The sequence below is a fragment of the Lotus japonicus genome, chromosome 3, assembly GCF_012489685.1.
Source record: "Lotus japonicus ecotype B-129 chromosome 3, LjGifu_v1.2".
Lineage (NCBI taxonomy): Eukaryota > Viridiplantae > Streptophyta > Magnoliopsida > Fabales > Fabaceae > Lotus > Lotus japonicus.
Genome location: NC_080043.1, coordinates 97,113,284 through 97,135,609, shown reverse-complemented (window position 1 = coordinate 97,135,609; position 22,326 = coordinate 97,113,284). Strand labels below are relative to the sequence as shown.

At 43.4% G+C, this 22,326-nt stretch overlaps 1 protein-coding gene across 1 annotated transcript; it reads left to right on the top strand.

Annotated features, from left to right (window-relative positions):
• Positions 1-462: 462 nt before the first annotated feature.
• On the top strand, positions 463-10,362 carry LOC130747962 (probable pectinesterase/pectinesterase inhibitor 59). Its single transcript, XM_057601032.1, has 2 exons — positions 463-1,612; positions 9,511-10,362. Exons 1-2 carry the CDS (start codon positions 601-603, stop codon positions 10,203-10,205), a joined length of 1,707 nt encoding a protein of 568 aa, XP_057457015.1. The 5' UTR covers positions 463-600; the 3' UTR covers positions 10,206-10,362.
• The last annotated feature ends 11,964 nt before the right edge of the window (positions 10,363-22,326 follow it).

The window sequence follows — 22,326 nt, the reverse complement described above, 5'->3', positions numbered from 1 at the left end:
AACTATCTTGGTCATATCTCTAGTTAATGTGAGACTTCTTCGTACGAAGTAAGTCGACATATTTGAAACATACAAATTTGTTACAATTTCAAAACGGTCACAACCTGTAAAGTTAAAAAAAACGTGATTGTAAGGAGTTTTAGAACACCACAAATCCGGTGTACGTGCCTCCACTACTACATTTTTTTTTCTTTTCTAAATTGGCAAATTGTGGTCGTTACAAACCTCACAATCTGCATGTGTCGATTGGATTGGATGTTCAATTTCGCCACGGTCTAGCTATTGGAATTCATATTTATAACATCAAAGTTTAAACACATTAAGAAGATATTACATCTTAATGAAGGGCTCAAACTGAATTAACTACTTAAGTAAAAGTCAGAACATGGATCTCGTACAATATATTCTTCCTTGCTATTGCATTTACATATTTCATGGATCTCTGCTGTTCTTCACTTTCTAATATAATACACCGACACCTCATTTACCCTTCTTCACACACTTTCATCTAAGAAACTCGCTGCCACTCTAAGCTACAAAGATGCAACAAAGAAATATATAACTACTCACACAGCACCAGAACCAAGAAAAGAAAAGAAAATGGCAATCATGGGAAAGACACTCTTGGCACTTTTATTGTTGTCATCAATTTTCTCCATAGCCTTATCATCAAAGAAAAGAAGATCATCCTACAATAACATAGATTGGTGGTGCAACCAAACACCATACCCTGAGCAATGCAAATGCCTGAAGCAAGACCACAATTACCCTCACAGGATCAAACACAAAACCGAATTCCGAAACATTATGGTGCATCTAGCCTTAGAGAGAGCAGTTCTTATGCGAAAGCAAGCACGCGAGTTCGAGCAAACCTCGACCACCAGGAAGCAGAGATCTGTGTCACGTGATTGCGTGAGGCTCTATGATAACACCGTGTGGCACCTGAACCGAACCTTCCAATTCCTTCATGACAAGAACAAGAGAAGGAAAGAGTGTTCACCTTTCGATGCACAAACATGGCTCAGCACTTCTCGCACCAACATCCAAACATGTCAACGCGGGGCCTTAGAACTAAGAATTCCACATTTCATCGTCCCAATTATGAAGAACAATGTCACTGAGATCATAAGCAATGGTTTATACGTTAATTGGGGTTTCGTGAAACAGGAAAAAGAGCATTACACAGGGGATGCAGAGTATAATACAGAGAAAACAGAGCATTTTACTGAAAATTACACAGAGGAAACAGAGCATGATACAGAGAAAACAGAGCATCACACAGGGGAATCAAGGGAAGGTGGGTTTCCAAGGTGGTTTTCCACGCACGAGAGGAAGCTGTTGCAGTCTTCTAAGATAAAGGCACATCTTGTGGTGGCAAAAGATGGTTCTGGGCATTTCAAGACTGTTCAAGCTGCTCTGGATATGGCGGCAAGGAGAAGGTTCAAGACGAGGTTTATTATACGTGTGAAAACAGGGGTTTACAAAGAGAATATTGAGGTTGACAAGGCGAATGATAACATCATGTTGGTTGGTGATGGGATGAAAAACACCGTGATTACAAGTGGGAGGAGCGTTAGAGATGGCTTTACCACCTATAGCAGTGCAACAGCAGGTGACAATTCCTCTCTTCTTTCATTAATTAACCTTTCTATTTTATTTTATTTTATTTTTCTCCTGTGATTTGTTTGATCATCTATGAGCCAGAAATCCCAAGTAGTCTTAACTGCAATTTTCCTCCCACTAGTTTGAATTTCGTATGATTTGCTCCCCTAAATTTTTTAAGCTAATTACATTCCTATGCTTTTAAAACTACACGAATTTGACTCATATGTCAATTTTCATATACAAGTCTTTAAATCTCTATTTTCTATTCAAACTTTTTTTCTTTATGAACGAAGAAGAGAATAGTGTAAAGATGAAATTGCACACATCTCTCGTGAGATTTTTTATCATTGCCCCGACTTTCCTTCTAGTTCATAAAATGTATTAACCTTTATTTCTTTATATATCATTTAGAATACCAGATGGGTGTTGAGTATTATGATGATAAATCTTATGGGCAGTGGCGGAGCTTGACCGAAAAATGTGGGGGAGCCATGCTTATAAACCATAAGTACTAAAACCAGCTAGCAAGACATACACCGAACTCATTACACCACAAAGTTTCCTTGTTTCTTGGTAGTTACCGTTAAAAAAACCTAAAAGAACTCTAAATGTTCAAACTACCCTTTGGATTACAACATCAAGAAATGAAAAAAAATATATATAACTTCTTTTGATATCATCCTTTGTTGAGAGATTAGAACAAATATAGCAATACGTAATATCAAAATAGAAAGTTCATATTAAATTAAAGAACACCTACAACCATATGTATCGCCAAAAAATTTAACCACCTAAAAAAATGGTGTGCACTAGATACCTGCTTCACCATTTCCATGTAAATATTATATTAATTGGAACCAATACCAATAGATGTGAACCAAATATAAATCCACGACATGACCACACACCTATGGAAACCTAAAATTTTTTCACTTATGTTAATTTATGAGATTACTTGACACTTGTCAATATTTCCCAGCACAGTTGAGGATAAGCGCAAAAATATTAGACCATAACAAGTAACAACCATAAAAAATTCATTTCACTTCACAAATCAATCCTTCTACCATATAACAAGATTTTTTTAGAAACATTTGGGGGAGCCAAGGCTCCCCTGTCATGCAAAAGCTCCGCCACTGCTTATGGGAGGTTGATGAAATAATAATAAATATCATGTGAGATTAGTGAACAATAAACATCATATGAGAAGTCCGTACAAGATGCTTTAATAAAAGTTAGAAAGTTTAAGAGGTAAAAAAGTTTGTGAAAATTCATTAGAATTTGAAGGATTTTACACGATGTATGATTAGGATTTAAAGATGACAAATTTTGAGATTTTTTTAGTTTTAGGAAAAATTATATATTTTAGCCGGATGATTTTTTTTTTTGATACATCGGAAAATTAACAAAGACAAAGAAAACTAACTAAAGAATGGACAACGAGTCCTTCAAGAGAAGGTACTCAACATCCGGGTCAGGAGACTCAATGACCCAAGCCCCAGAAGATCTTGCTGCTGCACCTCTCCTGGCAAGGTAGTCTGCTACAATATTGCTCTCTCGATGCACACAATTGATCCTGACGTTCCACTCTCGTGCTAGAAGCTGACGAATAGAACCAAGCACAAGAAACTCTGCATGTCTTTGAGAAGCTGCTTCATATGTTATTATGGAGGCCAGCTCTGCACAATCAACATCACAGATCACTCGCCTAAACCCCTTCTCCCAGGCTAACTGGAGAACATCTCGCATCGCCACGGCTTCTGCTCTGAACGCACTATCTCCAGCCTCCCCGGAGTAGCAGCCCACCACCCAACGGCCAAGGTGATCCCTGATAATTCCACCGCCACCAATCCGCTGATTACTATCACAGAAACTCCCATCAGAATTGCACTTCACCATGTTGGTTGGAGGAGGAGACCATGCGTTACACAGCAAAAGATCAACCTCTTGACTGCTACGAATCCAATCATCGTGATCATGAGAGAGCCGACGCCAAGCCACTTCGAAAGGCCACGGATGAGCGTCCAACAGCAAGTTGCAGCGCCATTTCCAAGCAGCCCATAACCCAGCCAAGAAACGCACACCATGAACACCACGAGACAGGGAGGTCACCCATCGCTCGAGCTCAGAGCAGCGAAAATTAGCCCAATTTGTTGCCCCCAAACGCTGCCAAAGATCCCAGGATTGCGGGCAATCCCGCAGGCAATGAAGAGCATCTTCTATGTCGTTCGAACACCGCGTACAGGTAGCATCCGCAGCCATATGACAACGGGCTCTCAATTGATTAACCTGGATCGCATTATGTAAAACTAACCAAACAAACACTCTAACCTTTTCGGGCACTTTAAGCTTCCAAACCCAGTCAATCTTACGATCTCCCTGCTGGTCATGAGCACAACCATTGAGCCACGCATAACCATCCCGAACCGTGTACTGACCCTTATTACCAACATTCCACACCCACCCATCACTCCTCGCCGCACAGACAGTAGGCTGTAAGTCTGTGAGTTTCTGCTGCACTGAGAGCGGGATCATAGTGTATAAACGATTGAGATCCCAAACATTACCCTGGATAATATGCTTCAACTGCAAATGAACATCAGCGATATTTACGAAGGGCAATTGATGAGCAATTGGACCTGTACCGCTCCAATCCTTGTACCACAGCGACGTCTCTCCATTCCCAATCCTGAAAACCATTTGCTGCCCCACTTGATCTCTAGCCCGAAGGATGCCCTTCCAGAGCGGCGAATCCTTCTGCCTGGGTTGAACACTGAGGATAGACGAGTCCTTGATATATTTCTGGTCAAGAACTTTCACCCAAAGCTTATTTGGTTTCTGGACCAATTGCCAAACAGCTTTCCCTAGAAGCGCCGTATTAAACCTGTTCATCTCTTTGATCCCAAGACCACCACAATCTTTATCTCTGGTTAGGGTGTCCCAATTCACCAAATGCCAGCCGCGATTACCACCATGACGGGACCAAATAAAATTTCTAACCAGCTGGTTTATTCTTTCGTTAAGCCATCTAGGAAGCCAGAAAACTTGCATGGAATAAGTTGGGATAGCAGCTAGAACTGACTTCGCCAAACAAACTCTACCTGCAAAATTCAACATGTTAGTTTTCCAAGAAGCCAATTTCCTTTGGATATTATCCAGAAGGTATTGGAAAGCATTTCTGTCTCTCCGTCCACCATGCAGCGGAAAGCCCAAGTATTTGCCCAAGTTATGAACAAAAGGAATAGGAGCAATATTGCGAACTTCATTGCGGATTGCCTGGCTGACTCCCCTGGAAGCAATGGCTTTGGACTTGGCCATATTAATTCTAAGACCCGAGCTATCGCAGAACAATTTCAAAGCTTCTGCAACCAACTGCACCTGAGCTCCCGACGCTTTGCAAAACAGGAGAACGTCATCAGCAAAGAAAAGATGAGAAATAGGAGGTCCATCAGGGGAAAGACGGACAGGCTGCCAACTATTTTCCTCAACAAGAGATTGAATATACACAGAGAGTCGTTCCATACATAGCACAAACAGATAGGGAGACAAAGGATCTCCTTGTCTCAAGCCTCTACCTGGGTGGAAAGCAGGCAAACGCTCACCATTCCAAAGAATTGAGAGCGAGGAGGAGGACACACAACACATAATCAACTGGATGATACGGGGAGGGAATCCAAAGAGAGTCAGTGTCTCCTCCAAAAAAGTCCAAGATACGCTATCATAAGCTTTTTCCAAATCGATCTTGAATGCCAAACTACCCTTCTTTACCCGCGAATTATTCATATGATGAATAATTTCTTGAGCAAGAAAAGCATTATCCATAGTTCCACGCCCGGGAAGAAAACTATTCTGCATTGGACTGATAATCCCATCCAGGAAGGGTCTAATTCTCCCCACCATAACTTTGGTGATTAATTTATAAACAACGTTACAAAGACTGATTGGTCTAAACTCCTTAATAGTAGCCGGATGATCCACTTTAGGGATCAGAACAATCAAAGTCTCCATAATACTGGCATCCACTGTACCTGTAGCAAAAGCATCCCGAACTAACCTCCACACATCCTCTCCTACCAAGTCCCAATATTTTTTGAAAAATACTGGTTGAAACCCATCCGGTCCTGGAGCCGTAAATGATTTCATAGACATCAGTGCCTGACGGACCTCTTCCTTATCAACAGTGTCCCCCAAACAAGTGGCAGCTGCCTCTGAGAGCCTAGGGAACCTCAAATGGTTCAAGACCGCCCCATTCATGTCAATTCGAGCCCCAAATAACGACTGAAAGTAGTTCAACACCTCTGCCCGCAACCTATTCCCATCAGAACACCATTCTCCATTGTCAAGCTTCAGTCTGTGGATCGTGTTCCGCTTGCGACGAATCATTGTTTGAGCATGGAAGTAGGCAGTGTTACGATCCCCAAACTTCACTCTATTATCTCTAGATTTTTGAAACCAGAGAAGTTCCTCCTGTTTGAGAATACTCCTGTACTCTCTTTGCATGTCAGCCTCGAACATAACAAGATCAGAAGTGACTCTAACATTTAGTTCACGTTGTGCACCTTTCAAGCGGGCTTCAATTCTCCTTTTCCTCCTAAATATATCACCAAAGACATCTTTATTAAAGGCTATAGAATCAACTTGAACGGAACTCAACTTACTTTGGACATTGTCACTGCCTCTATTCCAAGCATTTGACACCAACGACCTGTAATTCTCATGCTCCATCCATGCCGCCATGAACCTGAACGGGCGAGGATAGGAACCATGCAACGACGGTCCACAATGAATCATGAGCGGAGTATGGTCGGAATGGATGCGGTTTAGAACTTCGACATTAGCACCTGGGAACGCAACTTGCCAATCTGTATCGCACAAGGCTCTATCTAATTTTTTTGATAAAATCAGCACATGGTTTACCTTCCGGAACCAGGTAAAATTCCCTCCTGCCATCCCAAGATCAACCAGATTACAATCCTCAAGCGCAGAAGCAAAACGGAGAGCACGATTAGGCAGAAAGTCCCCACCACGAACTTCATGAGGGTGGAGAACTTCATTCCAATCCCCCACAAGCAACCAAGGGAGGGAGATGTTCCCCCGTAATCCTGCTAGATGCTGCCATAAAACCTCCCTGTTAGTCGGAATGGGAGAAGCATACACCGCACTACAAATCCAGGAAAAATTTGCCCGCCAAATTTCGAAAGACACAATCTGAGAGTGCATGTCCCAGAGGCGAAAGGAAAGGTTAGAAGCCTCATTAGACAACACCCAGATTCCACCACTAAAGCCTGTCGCTTCAGAAATAAATTGCAATGTGAAACCCAAAGACGTCCAGAAGGAACGAACACGGTTAAACTGACAACGTGGTTCAACAATGATGATAATATCAGGTTTCCTGTAACGAACGGTATCTTTAACAAACCGTCTTCCATCCTCATTCATAGCACCTCTAATGTTCCAAGACATTATTTTTACATCATCAAATCCAATCATTAAAACAATTGATGATGGGGGAAAGGCCATCCCCAGGCTTAGGTATTCCATGTTCAACATTTATCTGGAGGTTTTCCTTGGAATAAACCCCCATGATAACTGCTCCCCTCAATGCGGCTGAGCTCTTTCATAAACTCAGGAGTTCCAATGGCTACTGCAACTGACGGAGATGCCATTCCAGAACCGCTCGCACCAGCAGCAGTCGCGGTGGTCGACGGTGCACACCCACTAGTTTTCAAGGCTGGCTTACCCGCAGGGGGCACCATACCAGAACTCGAAGAATAGCTTCCTCCCTGTCCACGTCCAGCTTTCTTAGTACTGACGTCTTCATTCTTCCTGCGTTTTTTGGAATTACCAGCACCTTCTATTTTTCCCATATTGAAATTACCTACGGGAGGTTTAAATCCCTTGTGGGCCCCGTCTCCAAACTTATTGGAAACATTGCTCTGATTCTTTTTCTTTTTATATTTGACAGTTAGCCAATCCCCAGCAGCATCTAGAATCTTGGGATCCTCAATAATAATAGCCTTATTAATTGCTTCCCTGTTATTTTCACCAGAGATCACAGTTTGCGAAATTCCCTCCTGAATTTCCGCAGTTGCCAATCCTGGTGGTACCTGATGCGTGGCTCCTAGGGTTTGGGATACGCTTGGCGGCGCCCCACCTTGCTCCTGCTCTGCTAGGTTTTGAGTGACCTGCATGCTTGGTGATGAAGCTTGAGCTAGCCGAGAGCAGTCACGAGTGTGATGTCCATAACACCCACAGCCACCACATATGATATGTAGACCCTCATACACGACCTTGAACCAGTTACCTTCAAACCAGAACTTGCCCAACACAGGTTTTGTAAGATCCAGTTCAACGCAAATTCGTGCAAATTTACCTCGTTCCGCATTCAGAGTATTCATATCGACCCTCACCGGTTTGCGAATAAGTTTAGCCGCCGACATAAGAAAGCTTGCGTCATAGTACGTCGCATTCAATCCAGGTATTCTAATCCAAACCAACGTCGTTGAAACTGTTGCCGTAGGCGCAATGAACTCCCTCGTCCATATCGTCACCGCAAGATAGTGATCAAATATCATCCATGGACCTCCCTCCATCACTTTCTTTCTATCCTCAGCCAAGTCAAACTTAACCAAAAAGAATCCATTATCAACATCTAAGAGTTCAAAATCAGCGGAGAGCTTCCATAGCGCACACAGTTTAGTTTTCATAAGACGATAGCCTAGTTTCTTTCCCAGGAGGCTAACCACCAATGCATCTTTCCAGCGCGAGCACATCTTGTCCTTTACAGATTCATCCACGTAAAGCATGGGCAATTGTTTATTACCATTCACATAATCAACTTTCATCTTCCCAGTGCTCCATAGGTCTTCCAGGTCCACCTGAGGAGCCTTCTCTGACCCGCCCATGAGCGTGTCTCGAAAGGATGTTCGATGCCGCTGTTGCGGTTGCCCCGTCCCATCCTCCGGCGGCCGCCCCTGCTTGGTTGCGATTCCGTCCTCAGCGAGAAAACCCTTGTCCGTGTCCATTCCCTCCATTGATGTTTCCTTTTTTCGAACTAATGAACATATACTTTTAATATAATTTTAGCCGGATGATTTTGAGGGCAATAATGTTTACAATGATTTAATTTAATCAAATAATTTGTAAAGATTTCATAAGAAAATTAGAATTCGAGAATTTTATGTAGAATAAAACTGATTGAAGGACTTGACTGAAATAATTTAACAAAACTAAGGGACTAAACCTAAAAAAAATATTATGGAATTAAAAGCACACATGAGCTATATTAGAGGGACAAACCAACGAGAGGGACCATTGCTTGGTCAAAATATGATTTATAATTTTGTTTATATAATTATGATCAATGGGAGGGACCATTCTTTATCTGATTCTGACCTCTCTTCATAGAGTCTGGATTTGAGGCTTGCTTATAATTTATTCAAATATGGTTTCATCTTCATTTCGTTTTGTTTTGCGTCTGTTTACTACAACAAGAATAATATTACATTTGCATTATGTCATTGCATAAGCAAAGTTTCAGCCAATAGACAGAATTAGCAAGTCTTGCATTGATGTGTGAGTTAGTGATGCTAGCATGTATTAATTTATATAGACATTGCTAACTTGCAGGGGAGAAATGACACACACATGGGCTATACAAAATAATGTGAATTGGCTCCTTGATTGTTAAATGGTTTTATCTGATGTGAATCAAAGAAGAATTTGATTTTCAAGTTAAAATGACTTATTAGCAAATAAATTAACTTTAGCACGTACATAACAATATATTGTACATAATATGTACTGAATGTTAGTTGTAAAAACATAATTTATGGTAGATTAATTTTTAACATGATCCAGTGTAGAGTTATTGTTGTTTAATTATTACAAATTTTATTATTTCAGGAATTGATGGACCGCACTTCATTGCACGTGACATAACGTTCGAGAACACAGCTGGACCTCGTAAAGGCCAAGCAGTGGCACTTCGATCAGCCTCTGACCTCTCTGTGTTCCACCGTTGTTCCATCAAAGGCTACCAAGACACCCTCATGGTCCACGCACAACGTCAGTTCTACAAAGAATGTTACATCTTTGGCACCGTTGATTTCATCTTTGGTAACGCCGCAGTGGTATTCCAAAACTGCATCATCCTTGTAAGAAGGCCTTTACCAGGCCAAGGAAACATGATCACAGCCCAAGGTCGAGACGACCCGTTTCAAAACACCGGGATCTCATTCCACAATTGTCAAATCAGGCCCGCTCCGGATCTGAAGCCTGTCATTTCCAAGTTCCCCACGTTCTTAGGACGGCCTTGGCAAAGATACTCTAGAGTAGTGGTCATGAAGACATTCATGGATACCTTGGTGAGCCCAACGGGCTGGTCACCATGGGGGAATACTAATTTTGCTCAGAGCACTCTTTATTATGGTGAGTACAGAAACTCTGGGCCTGGTTCATCCACCAGAAACAGGGTACGATGGCCCGGTTACCATGTCATAACAAGCCCAACTGAGGCATCACGTTTCACTGTTGCTAGTCTTCTTGCTGGAAATTCATGGTTGCCTACCACTGGTGTGCCATTCAAATCCGGCCTGTAATCATAGTCATGTGTGCTACGTTTAATATTGAGTCCATTGTTTTTCAATTGGATGAAATTAAATTATATTGTAGTTAATTTGTGTATACAAATAAGACAATATTCTTTTGTGTATTCCACGAAAAAAATAATAAGTTATTGGCAATTTGATCCTTTAACACTTCAAATATTTTTCATTGGTGATTTTATTGCGAGAGCGTGACATAATGGAGACCTCACTCAGATTACACGGAACAAACTGATAGTGGTCATGTGATTAAGCACCCTAATGTGAAGTAGTAGTTTATTGCATAACTAGGAGTCACTCAAAGTGGGCGAATATGATTCCAATCTATATCTCTCCTTCTAATTATTTCTGTATCTTATATATCTTATGTGGGGTTGTCTAAATGACCTGTGACAAAGTTTGAGTTAAATAACCCATCATCCAATCACATTGAAGATAAATGAGTTGGAAATAAATAAAATATAGAAATTACAACTCACTTATCTTCAATGTGATTGGATGATGAGTTATTTAACTCAAACTTTGTCATGAGTCATTTAGACAACCTCATCTTATGCAGTAGCATTATTATTATGATTATAATTGGTTTTCTCATTTCCTATGCCGGCGCCATAAGCCATGTAATCATGTACATTTCACATGTTTTGTATCATATAACTAAAAGATTTACCATTTATGAAAACAAGGTGATGACATACTTGAAAACTAGAAAAACAACACAATTATTCGAATGATTAACTCCGGAGGGCTGTTTCCACGAGTTTTTTATTCCTAAATGACATATGCTGATAAACACTAGTAGTAGACAATTACTCCCTCCGTTCCCAATCTTTTGTTGTTTTAGTTTTTTCTTCATATTCCAAAACTTTTGTTGTTTTACATAAACAATGCATCTTTTTTCCTTTTTTTTCCATTTCTAACCTTACTTGTAAATTTAACTTTAATTAACCTACTACCTAGTTTACCTTGTTAGCCGCTAATTCCTACCCACTATCACTCTATTCAATAAAACAAAATTTATTATCTCCCTTACGTTTCCTAAGTGTTAGAGAGGGAACGTCACAAACAATTTCAACTGAAGATGAAGCATTTATACTTGATGAATTTTGATTATGATCAAAGACAATAAACTCTGAAGCTTCAGCATTTAAATCTAGCATTGAAGAATTTTCTTCATTAGACATGCTAGGTTCTCTTAGATCAATATTCAAGTCTATTTCTTCTAAAGGCACATGAAGTTTTCTTGCTGCCATATTTCATACTACTCCATTAACATAAAAAACTGAATATTTATAAGCAAACTTAGGAGGGAATCAAAAATATTTAAAAGCTTAATTTAAGTGGGAAAATTTGAAGGATTGTGAAATTAAAAGAGAATTTGCAGTTCAAATTTTGGCAAACTTCAAGTGGGAAACATGAAATGAACAAGAGTTAGCGGGAAAGAAAAATTGGATGGAGCCAAAAATTTAACGAAACATTGTAAACAACCATCATATTTGTTGTTTTGCATTTCATTGAATTTATTTTTTAAGAACATCAACAGACTAATCAAACTTAAAGTGAAGGTGGTGTGGATGGAGTAGTAATAAATGCTTCAGTATAAGATATGTGGAGAAGTGTACTGTAGTGATGGGGGATTTCATGGAAAATTGTGGAGTGCAAAAGAATATGGACGAAAATAATTAGGGGTATTTTGGTCAAAAAATTTATTCAATGATTAGGTCTTAAACAGTGTGCAAAACCTTAAACAACAAAAGATTGGGAACGGAGGGAGTAGTAATTTATCGACGGTTTCGTCCGCCTTTCGATCTCGGTAATTTGATTGATTTGGTCATTTGGATAAAATGTTATTTTAATGGGAAAAACTCATACGTTTATTCTATTATACTAGCTATATTCGTGATAATATCATGATCCTCAGACATCTTATATTCCAAAATATCAGCAAATTAAAAAAAGCAATTGTTTTTCATCAATAAGATAATTATTAAAATTATGTAACAAATTGAATTTTTATAGAGTATTTTGCTGGATGATTGTGGTATTGAGATGGTAGGTATATCGTGCATACACAACATCTCCCACATCGATCATGTTGCGATCAAATTTAGAATGAATCAAAACCTTTGAATGTCGAACATCTTGATATCCATTCTAAAGTGCATACCGACACAATGTGTGAGGTGCTCAACCATAATGAAATGAGTTCTCCAACTCATTTACCCTCGAACAACGAGCAAAAGATCTTAATTGATACAAATGTTAAGTTTGAAACTATTTCCAAATTTAATTTTAAGATATTAAGTATTTTTCACCATGCTGTCAAAAAAAAGTATTAATGAGGAGCAATGCTATATGGTACGAAGAAAGAGGTACGACAGATGCACGAGAGGCATTTTGTGGCGGTTTTGAACCGCCACAAAACTACAACTGTCAAAAAAAAATAAAAGCTACGGTTTCTGGCGGTTTTAAACCGCCATAAAGTGCTTCGTGTGTGGTGCACGACGCCCAAGGTCGTGCCCCACAGCATTTTCCATTAATGAGAAAGAAAATTAGTTATGGGTTTGGATGAGAACACATTTAGAAATACAAAACTTGGATGAATGAAGATCACAATATTATCACAAATAACTTATGGGGAAAATATTTTCTTACACAATTTAGGACTATTGTATTCACATATATAGACTCATACACAATATATCTATTTAAGTTAGAATAAAATCGTATTATAGTTAGTCTACGTGGTTGGGGGTAACTAAATTTACTTTGCTATGTAAGAAATAAAAGGTTACAAGACAATAAAATAATACGATTTTTTGTAGTAGAAAATATTGAGAAAAAAGGGTGCGAAAATCCATTGTCCAAATGCAAAGCATATATAAAAGAGTTTTCTATATACAACAGACAAAATTAAACATGCATGTGATGTCTGAGAACGGGACGGAATAAAGAATTTAGAGGGTGTTGGGACGAAGACAGGGTTCCGTAATGAGTATGCACCAACATTGTGACATAAAATAATCCGTTGCAAGTGAAACGAATTTAGCGACCGATTGGCGTTTCTTCATTTAGCGACGGATCCTTCGATGAATAATATTTCTGTATACTATCTGTTCTTGGAATGAACATTGAAGAGAGGTATAGTACCTAGAGGTGGAGGATTGAGCTAAGAGAGAATGAGAATGAGAGAGAGAGTGCTGAATTTCATGTGTTATTTCATCAAATGAGCCAAAAGTCCTCTACACTTGATAACTACCTCCTATTTATAGAGCTTGGGTACTACCTATTGGGCCAATTGGGCCTCCGAGGTCAAGGCCCATCTGAAGGCCAGGGCCCCGCCTCAGGGCGGGATACATGCTGGGCGTTGCCCCTCTAGGGGCTCGCCCAGTCCACTAGTCCACAAGACACCGAGCTCGAGGCATGAGAGCTAAGTGTGTCTTTTAAATGCTTTTACATATGTCTTACAGTACACCGGAATCTGCACTGCCAACATGGCTTGAGAAAAGAGAAGTAAACTATATCGCCAACATGGCGTGAGCAAAAGGAAACTAGCATTTTCAGTTACCCGATCCACTGACTTGACGAGCAACCCGAGCTGGAAAGTCCACAAGTCCACAAGCGGCGAGAACGATTACTTCGTATTGGCGATAAGTTGGAGCAGGTGTATGATCGTTCGCCGGCGGGAAAGGTGGCAGGCATGGGTCGTGCTGATCACTCAATCATTGACTGGCGATAACCCCGGCGAGCGACTGAACTTTGTTGTTGGTGTCACCTGTCAGGCGATGGTGTTTGATCTTTATAGTGGCGAGGCTTTTCGCGCTTTCCCTTCTTTTAAAACCCTTTCAAATCCCTATCTGCCCCACGTGACTGCCCCACGTGATGTGTTGGTTACATCAATTTCCCTCTTTCTCCGGAACCGTCACTTCACCTTTCATAACCGTCCCATCGTGCGCAGTAACTCCCCATTGCACGCGACCCACCTCCCCAAAACCTTCATGACTTCCAACCTTCCACACGCGTCCAACACGCGTCACCCTTCCAGCTTCCCCTCTTCTCCTATAAAAACCCTTCTTCCCCACAGTCATCCCTTTCCGAGACCCCTCTTTACTTCCCTAATCGCTTACCAAACTCCTTCTGCCCACTTCCGCTCCGGAGCCATCGCTTATCACCCTTTCCGCTACCCACTCTTCACATCCTACTCCGGTGAGTCCCACTGTCCTTATCTTTGCATCATACACATACTCATCTTTCCCTTTCTTTCACTTCACTGTCTTCTAAAAATGGCCTCAAGCCCTACCTCCCCTAACCACTCCTCTTCTTCCTCCGGAAGCGACCCTGATGCCACCGCCGCCGGCGGCCTCCGTTTAGAGGTCCCGGAGATCCCACCTTACCGACTAAAAACCTACGCCACTCTGCCCCTTCCAGTCCAAATAGCCCCCACTCACGAGGCTATAGACCAACCTTCTATTTTCCAGAATAGCGATCTCATCGTGCAGTTCGTGAACTCCCTGGGTGGTTTGTCTAATGACGATGAATTTGACGCCAAACTCAGGATCTGGATTTGCAGTCCTGAGGACCGCCCCTGGCTTCATAAGCCAAACGGCGACGTAAAGAGATCCAATTTTTTCTTTGCGTATGAATACATGTTTAGCGAGCTTGGAATCAGGCTTCCTTTCTCGCCCTTTGTCCAAACCGTCCTCCGCGACATCAACGCGGCTCCCTGCCAACTCCACCCTAACGCCTGGGCCTTCATTCGATGTTTTGAAATCTTAAGCGCCGCTGTCGGCATCGCCCCATCCCCCACCAGTTTCTTCTACCTCTACGACGTCGACCCCAAGTCCATCAAAAACAAAGGATGGATTTCCTTGAAGGCCCGAGCCGGCCGGAAGTGCTTGCACCCTCACAAAAGTAACGCGAAGTCCTCCTTTGCACGGAAGTACTTCCGTGTGGCGGTTCATCCCGCCTACCCAGAGGCATTCACCCTTAGAGACGGGACCGCCCTTTTTCCTCTTTACTGGACGGAGAAGCCCAATGGGATCACCGATCCTTCAGAGGAATCTTTGTCCGCCAACGACAAAGCCTTTCTTAATCTCCTTGCCCCACTTCCCATCCTTGACTGCACAACAGTCCTTGAGGGCGCTGACCTCTCAAGAACTCCCAAATACCTAGGTTGCCCATAGCTCACTTTCATTATTGACATTTCCCTTCTCGTCTCCTATGTTGTCACTGATCGTATTTTTATTGTTACAGAAGATATGAATTTCACGAACGCCGAGCTCCTGAAGGCCCGCGAGAGGAGAATGGCTCGCTTTTCCCCAAAATTCAACACTGAGGGCGACGTGAAAAAACGGGGCGGTGCTGAGAACCAAGCAGAGAGCATCAAAGCTCCCAAGAGGAGAAGATTGGTCAAAGCCTCCTCCGGCGCCGGCACATCAAACCCTGGCGCTCAGCCCACCACTGCTGCTGCGCCTAAAGGCAAAAATGTCACTGAAGCCTCCGTCGCCGCGGCTATCGAGCCAACCACCGTACCAGCTTCTACTCCTGCCACCGCCGGTGCGACCGCTGCTGTTGCCGCTGAGTCCTCTGCTGGCGCCACAGCCGCCTCCGTCGGTGCCACAACCACCAACATTTCTCAATCCTCAGCTGCCGAGAAACTCGCCGGCGTCAACGCCACAAAAGCTGTTGCGTCTTCCGACACTCCTGTTGGAGAGAAGGAAAAAGAAAATGAAACCCCGAAGTCTCCCTCTCGCCAAGGTGCGCCTCCTAGCCCGCCCTCAACACACGATGCGGGCTCCATGCCTTCCCCGCCTCATCAAGGGGAAAAATCCTGTCCTGGTGCTGCCACTACCTCTGAAGCGGCTCAAATTGAACAAGCCCCTGCTCCCGAGGTCTGTTCTTCAAGCTATTATAATATGCTCCCCCACGCCATTGAACCCTCAGAATTCTTACTTGCTGGTCTTAACCGTGACGCCATAGAAAAAGAAGTTTTGAGTCGGGGCCTTAATGATACCAAGGAGGAGACTCTTGCTTGCCTCCTACGCGCTGGGTGCATCTTTTCCCACGCGTTTGAGAAGTTCAATGCCGCCACCGTTGAAGCTGAGCGGTTGAAGGCCGAAAGTGCTAAGCATCAAGAAGCCGCCACTGCTTGGGAAAAGCGTTTCGACAAACTGGCGACGCAGGCAGGAAAAGACAAAGTCTATGCCGACAAGATGATTGGCACGGCGGGGATTAAAATCGGCGAGCTGGAGGATCAGCTGGCGCTGATGAAGGAAGAAGCAGATGAGCTTGATGCAAGCCTTCAAGCTTGCAAAAAGGAAAAAGAGCAAGCTGAGAAGGACTTGATCGCCCGAGGCGAGGCGCTGATTGCTAAGGAGTCAGAGCTTGCCATACTGCGCGCTGAGCTGGAGTTAGTGAAGAAGGCGTTGGCGGAGCAAGAGAAAAAGTCTGCGGAGTCCTTGGCCTTGGCGAAGTCTGACATGGAGGCGGTGATGCAGGCTACGTCCGAGGAGATCAAGAGAGCGACCGAAACTCATGCCGAGGCCCTCGCCACGAAAGATGCCGAGATTGCTTCCCAACTGGCAAAGATCAAAAGACTAGAGGACGAACTGGCGATGGAGAAGGCCAAATCCACTGAGGCGAGGGAACAAGCCGCTGACATCGCCCTTGACAACCGCGAGCGCGGTTTCTACCTCGCCAAAGATCAGGCCCAACATTTGTACCCGAACTTTGACTTTAGTGCCATGGGAGTAATGAAAGAGATAACCGCCGCAGGACTGGTTGGTCCCGACGATCCTCCCCTGATTGATCAGCACCTCTGGACAGCGACTGAAGAAGAAGAGGAAGAAGAAGAACAGGAGAAAGAAAACAATGAATAATGTAATTTTAACATTACTTTAGCTTTTGCTGTCACCTTGTAGTGTACTTTTCCGCCATTCGTCTATGTTTAAGCAACCCTTCGCCATAGCTTTTTATATCGCCGTTGGATATTTTGTAAATCATGTTGGAATGCTTGGAATTTTTGGACACGAATTTCGTGAATTTTCGTTTTATTTTATTGATGGAGCGCCTCATTAAAAACTTGTCGACTTCCTGTTGCACCGCCTTCCCTTTGTCGCCACCCAAGCGCCTCCTGAGTTGTGAAACTGGCTTGACACTTGGATTCAATGCTAACCGATGGCATATGAAGTTTGGATCAATTCCAGGCATGTCTTTGCAGCTCCAAGAAAACAAGTCTAAGTTCTCCCCAAGCAGTTTTGTCAGGCGCGTCTCCTGCTCTTCCGTCAGTCTGGTCCCAATCTTCAAAGTGCGATCGCCAAACTTTAGCGCCTTCGTTTCCTCAATTGGCGTGGGCCTATTTACTCGCCCCTCGCCCCGGGGATCAAGATTTTCATCCGAAGCTTCGATTTCATAACATCTATGACCAACCAACGCACTCTTCTTGCCATACAAGTTAAGGCAATTATTGTAACACTCCCTCGCCATCTTCTGGTCCAACTTCAGCTTTCCCACCTCTCCACTGCTTAGCGGATACTTGACCGCCAAGTGGGCTGTTGAAATTACAGCACAAAGGCGATTCAATGTATTTCGCCCAATGATGACATTGTAAGATGCCACCACCTGGAGAACCAGATACCTTACCTTCAAAACCCTGGCACACTCATCTTCCCCAAATATTGTGTCTAGATCAAAGGTCGCCGACATGGCGCAAATGAAACACAAACCGCCAATAGCGCAAGGCCCTCGCCACGAAAGATGCCGAGATTGCTTGAATCTCCGATTGACGCGGGACCTAGAAAGATGGTGTACAAACGCCTACAAGATTAAGGAGTCGTGGTGGCCCGCCTCATATGACGTGGCTCGCCTGGTGACATGGTCTCCCGCCAATCTCTACCGCATCCGCCCCTCGTAGCATCTTCACGGATCAAGTTGCTTCCTGGGCGAGTCCCCTAATATGGTGAAGGGACTCAACCAGTCTACAAGACACCGAGCTCGAAGCATGAGAGCACAATGTGTCTTCAAGCTGAAGTCGCCGCCGCATCGTCCCTAGGAGAAGATCCGCCCAGCACGCATGCTCCTTCACTCGCCATAGTCTACAAGTCCACCAGACTCTGTGTCCAAGTCATGAGGAGTAGGAGTGTCCTCACTTGCCGCATCGCCATCACCATCTTGCTTTAGCCTGTTTCCTAATCATCAAAGAAAAATCAACCACCAAAGATGTGCTCTTATAAATCTAAGTTAAAACCAATTTTGTCAAAGAATTTTGTGCCTTATAAGAAATTAGTTTGACTTGCTCGCCACTCTCAGCGTAAGGCCGCCACCATTTTGCGGTAGGTCGCTACCCTCATTTTTTGCGGTAGGTCGCGACCCTCTTGTGGTAGGTCGCGACCCTCTTGCGGTAGGTCGCCACCATTCTGCGGTAGGTCGCTACCCTCATTTTTGGCGGTAGGTCGCGACCCTTTAGCGGTAGGTCGCCATCCTCTTGCGGTAGGTCGCGACCCTCTTGCGGTAGGTCGCCACCCTTAGCGTGAGGTCGCCACCCTTTTGGCGACTTTTGTGTGTCTAAAAACTGAGTCTTACAGGTCGCCACCCATAGCGTTTGGTCGCCACCCTTTGGCATGAGGTCACCACCCTAGCGGTAGGTCGCCACCCTTGGTGTGATCGTCCCATTTCGGGACTCAAAGTGCTTTGGGTTCCAATGGCCAGTTGGATTACCAAAGCGGTGCTCAGTAGAATGGGCAATTTGTACCCCACACATCGCCAATGAATCCGGTTGTTACGTGGGCTTTTCCGGGGCTAATTTAGTTCATCGTGAAACTTGTTTCACTTTGTAACTAAATCGCGCCATCAGGAGCTTGTCCCACCCAATAACAAACCGCTTATGGAAGAGTCTTCCAAGTTTCACAAAACTTTAATGGTGCGCCTCAATTCACCCACTCCTTCTCTTTGATCCGATTTGCTCCTCTCTGTCTGAATCAAAACCAGTGAAGACAATATAACTTCTAATATCAACTTCAAAATAAGAAAATTAGGAAATACAACAACTGAGAAGGGAATCAAATGAAAGATGGAGGAAAAGTTTGAAGGAATTGGAAAATTTGTTGGCCAGCGATCTTAACCATAGCAACGCTTTACTCGCCAAACTTCCATGGCCAAAACAAAACGTGCCCACCAGAATTCCGCCGCCGGAGTAAAACGTGCTTGCTAGATTCCAACGCCAACGACATTCTCTCGCCGCCGAACTCCATCGCCAACTTCTCTGATTCTATAAATAGCTAAATGCTATTCATTGTAACTTAACTTTTCAAAAATACAATTCAGTTTACAATTCAGTTAGAATTTCAACATGGTATCAAGAGCAGGGAACGATCCTTGATCTTTTTTCTCTGGTTTCTCTTCTTCTTCACCATGGCTGGTGAAGCTCCAGAAGCTCCTGTGCCAGTGACTCAACCATCGTTGAGTGCTTCTTCTCTGGTTCACAAGCTCACCTTGAAGCTTGATGATACAAACTTCCTCTCATGGAAGCAACACGTAGAAGGAATTGTGAGAACTCATCGCTTGCAGAGTTTTCTCACAGCACCGCAGATTCCTCTTCGTTTTCGAGGCCGCCGAACTCCATCGCCAACAACACTAGCTCGCCGCCTACCTTCAAAACGTGCTCGCCAAAGCCAACACGTGCTCGCCAAAGCAAACGTGCTCGCCAGAATTTGCTCACCGCCTAACTTCAACGCCGCCGACACTTGCTCGCCAGAATTTGCTCACCGCCTAACTTCAACACGTGCCCGCCAAAGCAAAAGCGTGCCCGCCAGAATTCCAACGTCTCGGGATTGGCTCTGCTCCTCATGTATTGTGCTCTGGACAGATTCCTCGCCTTTGTTCTTTTCTTCGTCATTACCGATCTGCTCTCCCTTGCCTACATGCTTCCTCGATCTGAAGCTTCACCTCTGTTGACGTTCTTCATTGTCGGTCTGAACCGTGTTGCTCCGATCTGCCATCGCTGGATGCGCCTTGAAGAACTAACACACTTCTACACGCTGAATCTCGATCTGTCATTCTCTCGTGAACGCACCTTGTTCTTTCCCCTCCGCATTGCCACTGATCTACTCCTCATCCGTCTCTTTGTTGTTCTTGATCTGAAACTTCTCCTTTTATCGCTGTTTTTTTTTTTTCTCCCTTTTCGAAACCTAATCAGCTTTCTTGATCCGTCATTCTCCCGTCCACTATAGCCACTGAGTTTCATCGATTCCTTTCTTAGTCTCGAATTCGCTCCCACTCCGTCGATTGACAACAGCGATCAAGCTTCCACCACGAAGAAGATGCTGCCGAGAGAACAGTAGTGACATGGATTCTTGAAGGTCAAAGTGCATTGTATTCCTTTTCCAATCCAGAGCCCAAAAAGATCATCCAAGATCCATTTCCGTAATCAAAATCCGTCCCGCGAAATCCACGAAAATCAACGAAAATCTCAAGCAAAATCAGTTGTGCAATCAATCCACGTGATCCGGGAATCAAAAGTTTATCGGTCCCCACAGACGGCGCCAAATGTTCTTGGAATGAACATTGAAGAGAGGTATAGTACCTAGAGGTGGAGGATTGAGCTAAGAGAGAATGAGAATGAGAGAGAGTGTGCTGAATTTCATGTGTTATTTCATCAAATGAGCCAAAAGTCCTCTACACTTGATAACTACCTCCTATTTATAGAGCTTGGGTACTACCTATTGGGCCAATTGGGCCTCCGAGGTCAAGGCCCATCTGAAGGCCAGGGCCCCGCCTCAGGGCGGGATACATGCTGGGCGTTGCCCCTCTAGGGGCTCGCCCAGTCCACTCCGTCGCTAACCTCGTCACTAAGAGTTGTTATAGCTCGAAATTTTGTGACGGATGTTTCGCTTCTCTAATATGAAACGGATTTTAGAGAGGAATAGACTCCGTGGCTAATTATTGGTTATTTAAATTTAAATTTGATTATACAATAAAAATGATTAGGTTAGGGTTTTGTTTTAAACTTTTAATGTTCTCTCTTGTCTCACTCACCATTTGTGCAAGAGAAGATGATGGAAGGAACATCCCCCCCTTCCCACCGTCTTGCTCCCCAGGAACCACCACACAGTGATGATCGATTGAGCGGCGAAACCAAACAAATTCGAAAGCAGCACGGAGGAACCAGAAATGAAATTATCCGCCACCGCATCTCTTCTCTTCTCTTTTTACCAATTTCACGGAGGAACCAGAAAGGGATGCTTTATTGTATGTTATAACTTGTAGGAGTAAATCAATTGGTTGGTTATTCCTGCAGTGATGCCAAATGGTTCATTAAGTGAAGGAGGGAAAGCAAAATACTGGTTTGTTTTTACTCTTGCACATGGAAAATATCACAAAACCTTATTATGTCATGTGTTGTGCTTTTCTGTCAGTTATTGGCTTCTTCCTGCCCTCTTTATTTCAACATTTCTTTTCACTGTATTCAAGCTTAGTTATGATTTTTGTTTGCTTTTCAGACCAGAAACAACACAAGGAATTGATTCCTTTGATATGTGAGACTAGTTCATCGAGCTTGGTGCCCTGTTAAACAAGCCACCACATCTCAAGTCAACACAAGAGGAAATTGCAGAGTATTGCTTTATGTACCGTGAATGTCTTGCGCAGATTGCAGGGATGCTGGGAAGGCTAAGGCACACCAACATTGTTAGCTTCAGGGATTACTGTTTTGCACCTCTACATTCTTAGCTTCAGGGCTTACTCTTTCTGGATTACGATTACATGCCCAATGCTTGTTTATTCTGGCTCCTTCACGGTATGCGCATGTTTTCTGTTTCGCTTGCTGCTTATAAAAGTTGGTCATCAAACAAGAATGCTCAAATTTTTGTTCTTTAGATGCGCTTAGTTAGGTGTTGAGTCAATTGAAGAGTCTGCCTAGTGGGTTATCTACTTTGAAATCCTTTTTTCCACGTCATTTTCCTTGCACCAGCTTAACAACGCATAAACACAAACACCCAGCAGAGTCATGCATGTTGGTTACCAATGCGAAATAATGGTCATCGGAGCAAGATAGGAGTTACCTGTGCATTCAAAGTAGCAGGTTTTGGGGGTCTATTTCGAGGCTTCTTCAAAAAAAATT

Excerpts from the sequence above, each read along its gene's own strand:
- LOC130747962 (XM_057601032.1), top strand. The coding sequence starts at position 601 with ATGGCAATCATGGGAAAGACACTCTTGGCACTTTTATTGTTGTCATCA. Across the intron at positions 1,613-9,510 it reads CTATAGCAGTGCAACAGCAG|GAATTGATGGACCGCACTTC; the intron begins GTGACAATTCCT and ends TTATTATTTCAG.